The sequence below is a fragment of the Octopus sinensis genome, linkage group LG1 (assembly GCF_006345805.1).
Source record: "Octopus sinensis linkage group LG1, ASM634580v1, whole genome shotgun sequence".
NCBI classification, from domain to species: domain Eukaryota; kingdom Metazoa; phylum Mollusca; class Cephalopoda; order Octopoda; family Octopodidae; genus Octopus; species Octopus sinensis.
Window position 1 is genome coordinate 132,151,018 of NC_042997.1, and position 9,042 is coordinate 132,160,059.

The 9,042-nt window shown below is 39.1% G+C and overlaps 1 protein-coding gene across 1 annotated transcript in view; it reads right to left on the reverse strand.

The window, feature by feature from the left end:
* The window catches only part of LOC115219272 (sperm-associated antigen 16 protein-like), an 89,948-nt gene extending 86,680 nt beyond the window's left edge, over nucleotides 1–3,268 (reverse strand). Inside the window, exon 1 of the mRNA XM_029789437.2 lies at nucleotides 3,205–3,268. Coding sequence (XP_029645297.2) covers nucleotides 3,205–3,247 — 43 coding nt within the window. The 5' untranslated portion in view covers nucleotides 3,248–3,268. The remainder of the gene's footprint in view (nucleotides 1–3,204) is intronic.
* Nucleotides 3,269–9,042: the final 5,774 nt, after the last annotated feature.

Here is a 9,042-nt window from a genome sequence, read left to right on the forward strand (position 1 = left end):
AATAAATAGATAGATAGACAAATAGATAGATAGATAGATAGATAGAAAGTGAGAGTGAGAGAATGAATGAGTGAGAGAGAGAGAGAATGAATGAGTGAGTGAGAGAGAGAAAGAAGATAGATAGATAGGTAGTGTTGTGACCATAGTAACTGACAATTTTTGATTAAAAACGCAGGTATTTTGAGTACAAGTCTGTAACAACACAACACAGCTTTAAAAAAATGATTTTCCTTATATAACAATATAGTTATTCTTTTGATTGTTTCTGTGTGTGTTTGTGTCTGTGTGTGTATTTCTGTGTTTGTGTATGTGTGTTTCTGTATGCTTTTCAACACAGAGACAATGCAATGCAACACAGCTTCAAAATAATTTTAAAAAATGTCTTTCACTATATAACAATATAGATAGTTATTTTTTGGTTGTCTATATTTCCATTTGCACGTGAGTTTCTCTTTGTCTTTCATCATAAAGACAATGCGAATCACGTTAAAAAAAAAAAAGACTTTCACTATATAACAGTACTATAAAAAAGAAGGTATGTGCATGATTAACAAATATCTTTACCGGTCGAGTAGTGATAGATAATAACCTCCACAAAAAAAAATAAATAAACGTGCTTTATATAAATGTACATACATATAACCTGAAGAGCATAGGCTCGAAACGTAAAAGACTTTCTCACTTTCTCGAGCATCAAACTAATACACCTGGTTGTTGTTCATATTTTTGTTTTCGTCTTTTGTTTTTCTGTAAATTTGAACTACATATATATATATATATTTATATATTCTTTTATTCTTTAACTTGTTTCAGTCATTTGATTGCAGCCATGCTGGAGCACCGTCTTTAGTCATAGAAATCGACCCCAGGACTTACTCTTTGTAAGCCTAAGAACTTATTCTATCGAATACACACACACACACACACATACACACACACACACACACACACACACACACACAACTACACCTATGGTCAAAACCATTCCAATCGGTCCCATCTTGTCTATTCTCCAAGAAATGTGGATCTAGTACCATATAATCCAATATGTCCTTGCACTTTATGAGAGAGATTCGTTGGGTATTTCTCACAAGTCAATTGACAGCATATGAAACTCACTCTCACGCGCTACTTAGCTTAGAAGTTCCCTATGCATGTGGAGTGTCAAGAAGGAAGAGCATCAGATAGGTAGACAGTGTCAGTCTCTCTCAGCCTATTAAGTAACTAGTAACGTAAGAACTGATTGATGTTACCAATGTATCAATCATGTATTAAAAATGACACTTTTCTTAATATTTGTTTATTTACTAAAGGATTAGTAAACTATTAAACAATCACCAAATTCCTCCCCTTTTTCCACCTCTATGAGGTAGTGGTAGGTATTCTAAAATTCAGCACTGGATTATCCATTAAGCAAAATAAGACCGTGCTTAGGGCATCAAGTGGGAGGCACCACAGAAAGGGTAAATGGTCTACAGCACAAAAAAAATCACTTTAAACTTGCTAAAATAATTTCGCAGTGCCTTATCTCTACAAAGTATAGAAGCAGACGTTTTATGTAAGATTAATTTTGAGAATCTGATCAAAGACTTTGTAATTCAAAAATGTAGGAGGAAACTTTTCAAATATAAATAAAGTGGAAGTATACAAAAATAAGCATTATTTCCCATCTTACTGTTAGTTTTGTCATTTAGAAAAAGAAGAATTTATTTTATGGTTTATTATTGTTTACATTTCGAATTATACATGGAGGCACCAAAATCTTTTGAGTGCTTAGGGCCTCTATGGATTTTAATCCGGCTCTGCCAAAATCCCACCGTTCAACTATAAGAGGTTCTCAACGTAGGCGGTACTGCTCCCCAAGAGGGCGCTGGGCATATCGAAGGGGGTGTCAGGCTTTAGGGGTCGTTGAGGTTACATAATCAACATGCTAACTTTTACTTATCGTAGTAATTATATTATGAGGAGGCGCAATGGCCCAGTGGTTAGGGCAGTGGGCGTAGGATCGTGGTTTCGCTTCCCTGACCGGGCGTTGTGAGTATTTATTGAGCGAAAACATATAAAGCTCAACGAGACTCCGGCAGGGATTGGTGGAAAAACCTGCTGTATTCTTTCGCCACAACTTTCTCTCACTCTTTCTTCCTGTTTCTGTTGTACCTGTATTTCAAAGGGGCCAGCCTTGTCACACTCTGTGTCACGCGAATCTCCCTCAGAACTCCGTTAAGGGTACACGTGTCTGCGGAGTGCTCAGCCATTTGCACGTTAATTACACGAGCAGGCTGTATAAAACTAGTAATGATTATTAAAATATAATCAGAGATAAGTAATGTGCTGCTATTTCTAGCAGGTCGAGCAACGCTGTAGGTTCTATACAATTGTTCGTCCTGATATAGAAAATTTAGCTAAGTCTCATCAGGTACAGGAAAGTCATTAACTTGCAATGTATGAAGTAAATTTACATTTGTTTTCATTTAATTTTTTTCATCATTCCACTGTTAAAAGCTTATACAATCCATTTTTAGAGTAACATTTATAAGTTATCGTCCATGTTAAGTTAGTTTAATCGCGATACCTCACTCGGCACTTAGGTATAACAACTACTCAAAAAAGAATGTGTGTGTGTGTGTGTGTGTGTGTGGTGCGGGGTTGAGGAGTGTTACACAAAAAGTTAAGAACCACTGAACCACGCCCATCTGAAGAGTGCAATAGATTACTAATAATGTTTTAGTAAATAATAATAATGAAATTAACATAAGGGACGTTAGCCATCTGAATGTGGCTAGGGACAGGGCAGGGCGGTGGGGGTGTTACTGATGCATTTAGCCCCAGGCGATCATCAACGTCACCAGGAGGGCTGAGAGAATTATAATAATGAAATTATTGTATACATAATAAATTATTATTGTATAAATAATGATAATAATAAAAATTGGCTGATACAATAATGAACCAAAATATATTGCTTTGTGCTTTAGTCAAAAAGAAGCAACAAAAATACTAATATTAACTAAAATATTCATAATGTTAGTGTGTTTGTATTATAAATACCTGACTTGTTTTAAAATTAAATGAGCTGGAGTACGTAAATTTCACCGCAGGCACCAAAGTACACAAACACACACAAAAAAAAAATCTACCTACATTATCTTTACGTAGATTTCACTTGAACCTAATTTATTTTATAGTTTTCGCTATAAAGGATACATTCTAAATAATATTTCTCTTCGTTTGGGTCAATCTCTGCCATAGCTATTCTGCCGTTACTATAGTAACTACAATAACAGCGTAACTTGCGCCTTCTCATTGAAGGGAGGCAACTCTTGCAATTTCAGCGCGGTTATAATGTCTCTTGATGGGGAAACAGAACTATAATCTTACAAACCGAGTTCAGTTCCACTGCGCAGTAACTCGAGCCTCTTCTATTATAGCCGAGGGCCGACCTATGCCTTGTGAATAAATTTGATAGACAGAAACTATATGGAAGATGCAGGAGGAAGGGGTTTGAGAAAGTTGTGGCGAAAGAGTCAGCAGAAGTTCGCCATTACTTTCTGCCGGAACCGCGTGGAGCTTAGGGGTTTCGCTCATAAACACACACATCGACCGCTCTGAAATTCGAACCCACGATCCCTCGACTAGGCCATGCGCCTCCACAGGGCGTTATGTCATGATACATCTATATGTATCCATATACATCCATATGTACAAGTTGACCCTTAAGACTAGTAAGATATTAACAATTAATACCTTTCATAACAACAGTAATACTGACAGGCCCTGTTGAACAGAGAGAAGCAGGGTTGCCACTCATCAAATAATAAAACACCCAGATTATTTGCTGTAAAAAAAAAAAAAACATCCTATTTTATAAACCCAGATGGTAGAAAATAGTTATATAATTGGTAATTTAGTGATAAAATATGTTATATGACAAAATGAATTGAGAATTTAATACTTTATATCATAATTGTCAAGTTCGTGCATATCCACATCATCTTCATTCACTCTTCCCTTTTTGAAGTTCAGTCTACTCGTTTATCCAGAGGACGATACTTCTGCTATCCAAAAAGAGGAGATAATTTATAAAAAGGCTGACAAATCCATAAAACAACCCCAAGTGCAATCTCGATTTAAGTAAAAGGAACCTTGCCGTTTTGCTAGTGTTCGGCTAGAACACTTTAAAGAAAAAAAGAAACTTAAATAAATAAATAAATAAATAAATCTATGCATGCATACATACATAAGTACCTTCAGCGCTCGTGCACGCACGCACACACATACACACATACATACACGCAGATTTTTAAGATTTACAATGTAAAATGATATTAAAAAATTGGGAAGCCTCATTTTGAGATTGAGACGTTAAGTCGAGGTAAAAAAAAACGTGACATATTGAATATTACTTTATATGATATAATATATACAAGACGTGATGTACTTCTAGCACGTCCAGGAGAGGTTAATATTCCTCTCAATATATATTAGTGTATATATAATATGTTGTGGTTTGAGGGAAATTGCACTACTATTCATTGAAAATCGTTGCAATATTGATCAAGTTTTCAGTACACAATAGACAAACAACGTGACGTATTTGAAATAGGCATTTTTGTATGGTTAAGAAAATCGTTTCACAAGTATGTGGTTACTCTAAAGGTGGCGATCTGGCAGAAGAGGTAGCACGCCAGGCGAAATGCTGAGCGTCGACTTTGCCTTTCATCCATTCGGGGATGATTAAATAAGTACCAGTTACGCACTAGGGTCGATATAATCGACTTAATCCGTTTGGACGTCCTTGTTTGTCCCCTCTATGTTTAAGCCCTTGTGGGCGATAAAGAAATAAAGGTTAATATCCAGATCTGCACCCGGTGTGAAAAATGCAAAGGAAAATGTGTAGTAGGTGTAAATGTATCGTATATAAAAGGAATATGACGAAAAAAATGCGCGCTGACAAAGGGAGGGAGGGCCCCCCAAATTTCCCAAGATCAACCATACAAAATCCGAGCAGTAAAGCTCAACACCCGGTCACAGAAGTGAAACAGAAATCGTCTAATACTTCTAATGCAATGTATATTCAACAAATATTGAGACAAAGATGTGCTCTGACAAACGAGGGTGTGGGGAGGGGGCTAGGAAAATTCCAACGATGAACCCTACAGAATTCGAGCAGTAAAGCTGAACACCCGGTCACAGAAGTGAAAACGAAATCGTCTAATACTTCTAATTTAACGAATATTCAACAAATATTGAAACAAAATGCGCGCTGACAAACGGGGGTGTGTGGAGGGGACTCGGAAATTACATACGATCAACCGAACAGAATCCGAGCAGTAAGGCTCAACACCAGGTCACAGAAGTGAAACAGAAATCGTCTAATACTTCTAATGCAATGTGTATTCAACAAATATTGAGACAAAACTGCGAGCTGACAAACGGGGTTGTGGGGAGGGGGCTAGGAATATACACACAATCCACCGTACAGAATCCGAGCAGTAAAGTCCAACACCCGGTCACAGAAGTGAAACAGAAAACGTCTAATACTTCTAATGCAATGTATATTCAACAAATATGAAGACAAAAATGTGCGCTGACAAACGGGGGAGTAGGGAGGGGGCTAGGAAAATACAGACGATCAACCGTACAGAATCCGAGCAGTGAGGCTAATAACCCTTTCACAAAAGTGAAAAAGAAATCGTCTATAACTCTAATGCAATGCAATGTATATTCAACAAATATTGAGACAAAAATGCGCGCTGACAAACGGGGGTGTGGGGAGGGAGCTAGGAAAATGCACACGATCAAACGTACAGAATCCGAGCAGTAAAGCTCAACACCCGGTCACAGAATTGAAACAGAAATCGTCTAATACTTCTAATGCAATATATATTCAACAAATATTGAGACAAAAATACGCGCTGACAAACGAGGGTGTGGGGAGGGGGCTAGGAAAATTCCAACGATGAACCCTACAGAATTCGAGCGGTAAAGCTCAACACCCGGTCACAGAGGTGAAACAGAAATCGTCTACTACTTCTAATGCAACGTATATTCAACAGATATTGAAAAAAAAATGCGCGCTGACAAACGGGAGAGTGAGGAGGTGGCTAGGAAATTACAGGCTATCAACCGTACAGAATCCGAGCAGTATAGCTCAAAACCCGGTCACAGAAGTGAAACTGAAATCGTCTAATACTACTAATGCAATGTATATTCAACAAATATTGAGACAAAAATGCGCGCTGACAAACGGGGGTGGGGGGGAGGGAGCTAGGAAAATACACACGATGAACCCTACATAATCCGAGCAATAAAGATCAACACCCGTTCACAGAAGGGAAACAGAATCGTCTAATACTTCTAATGCAATGTATATTCAACAAATATTGAGACAAAAATGCGCGCTGACAAACGGGGGAGTGGGGTGGGAGCTAGGAAAGTACACACGATCAAATGTACAGAATCCGAGCAGTATAGCTCAACACCCGGTCACAGAAGTGAAACTGAAATCGTCTAATACTTCAATGCAATGTATATTCAACAAATATTGAGACAAAGATGTGCTCTGACAAACGAGGGTGTGGGGAGGGGGCTAGGAAAATTCCAACGATGAACCCTACAGAATTCGAGCAGTAAAGGTGAACACCCGGTCACAGAAGTGAAAACGAAATCGTCTAATACTTCTAATTTAACGAATATTCAACAAATATTGAAAAAAAATGCGCGCTGACAAACGGGGGTGTGTGGAGGGGACTCGGAAATTACATACGATCAACCGAACAGAATCCGAGCAGTAATGCTCAACACCAGGTCACAGAAGTGAAACAGAAATCGTCTAATACTACTAATGCAATGTGTATTCAACAAATATTGTGACAAAACTGCGAGCTGACAAACGGGGTTGTGGGGTGGGGGCTAGGAAAATACACAATCCACCGTACAGAATCCGAGCAGTAAAGTCCAACACCCGGTCACAGAAGTGAAACAGAAAACGTCTAATACTTCTAATGCAATGTATATTCAACAAATATGAAGACAAAAATGTGCGCTGACAAACGGGGGAGTAGGGAGGGGGCTAGGAAAATACAGACGATCAACCGTACAGAATCCGAGCAGTGAAGCTAATAACCCTTTCACAAAAGTGAAAAAGAAATCGTCTATAACTTCTAATGCAATGTATATTCAACAAATATTGAGACAAAAATGCGCGCTGACAAACGGGGGTGTGGGGAGGGAGCTAGGAAAATGCACACGATCAAACGTACAGAATCCGAGCAGTAAAGCTCAACACCCGGTCACAGAATTGAAACAGAAATCGTCTAATACTTCTAATGCAATATATATTCAACAAATATTGAGACAAAAATACGCGCTGACAAACGAGGGTGTGGGGAGGGGGCTAGGAAAATTCCAACGATGAACCCTACAGAATTCGAGCGGTAAAGCTCAACACCCGGTCACAGAAGTGAAACAGAAATCGTCTACTACTTCTAATGCAACGTATATTCAACAGATATTGAAACAAAAATGCGCGCTGACAAACGGGAGAGTGAGGAGGTGGCTAGGAAATTACAGGCTATCAACCGTACAGAATCCGAGCAGTATAGCTCAAAACCCGGTCACAGAAGTGAAACTGAAATCGTCTAATACTTCAATGCAATGTATATTCAACAAATATTGAGACAAAAATGCGCGCTGACAAACGGGGGAGTGGGGAGAGGGCTAGGAAAATTCCAACGATGAACCCTACAGAATTATAGCAGTAAAGGTGAACACCCGGTCACAGAAGTGAAAACGAAATCGTCTAATACTTCTAATTATATGTATATTCAACAAATATTGAGACAAAAATGCGCACTAACAAACGGGGGAGTGGGGAGGGGGCTAGGAAATTACACACGATCAACCTTACTGAATCCGAGCAGTATAGCTCAACACCCGGTCACAGAAGTGAAACAGAAATCGTCTACTACTTCTAATGCAATGTGTATTCAACAAATATTGACACAAAAATGCGCGCTGACAAACGGGGGAGTGGGGGAGGGGACTAGGAAATTACACACGATCAACCGTAAGGAATCCGAGCAGTATAGCTCAACTCCCGGTCGCAGAACTGAAAACGAAATCGTCTAATACTTCTAATGCAATGTATATTCAACAAATATTCAGACAAAAATACGCGCTGACAAACGGGGGAGTGGGGAGGGGAATCGGAAATTACAGACGATCAACCGTTCAGAATCCGAGCCGTAAAGATCAACACCCGGTCACAGAAGTGAAACTGAAATCGTCTAATACTTCTAATGCAATGTATATTCAACAAATATTGAGACAAAAATACGCGCTGACAAACGGGGGTGTAGGGAGAGGACTCGGAAAATACGTACGAACACCCGTTCAGAATCCGAGCACTGAAGCTCAACACCCGGTCACAGAAGTGGAACAGAAATCGTCTAATACTTCTAATGCAATGAATATTCAACAAATATTGAGACAAAAATACGCGCTGACAAACGAGGGTGACGCGAGGGGGTAAGGAAAATTCCAACGATGAACCCTACAGAATCCGAGCAGTAGAGACCAACACCCTGTTACAGAAGTGAAACAAAAATCTTCTACTACTTCTAATGCAATGTGTATTCAACAAATATTGAGACAAAAATGCGCACTGACAAACGTGGGTGTGGGGAGGGATCTAGGAAAATACACACGATCAAACGTACAGAATCCGAGCAGTAAAGCTCAACACCCGGTCACAGAATTGAAACAGAAATCGTCTAATACTTCTAATGCAATGTATATTCAACAAATATTGAGACAAAAATACGCGCTGACAAACGAGGGTGTGGGGAGGGGGCCAGGGAAATTCCAACGATGAACCCTACAGAATTCGAGCATTAAAGCTCAACACCCGGTTACAGAAGTGAAACAGAAATCTTCTACTACTTCTAATGCAATTTGTATTCAACAAATATTGAGACAAAAATGCGCGCTGACAAACGGGGGAGGGGGAGGGGGAGGGGGCTAGGAACTTATACACGATCA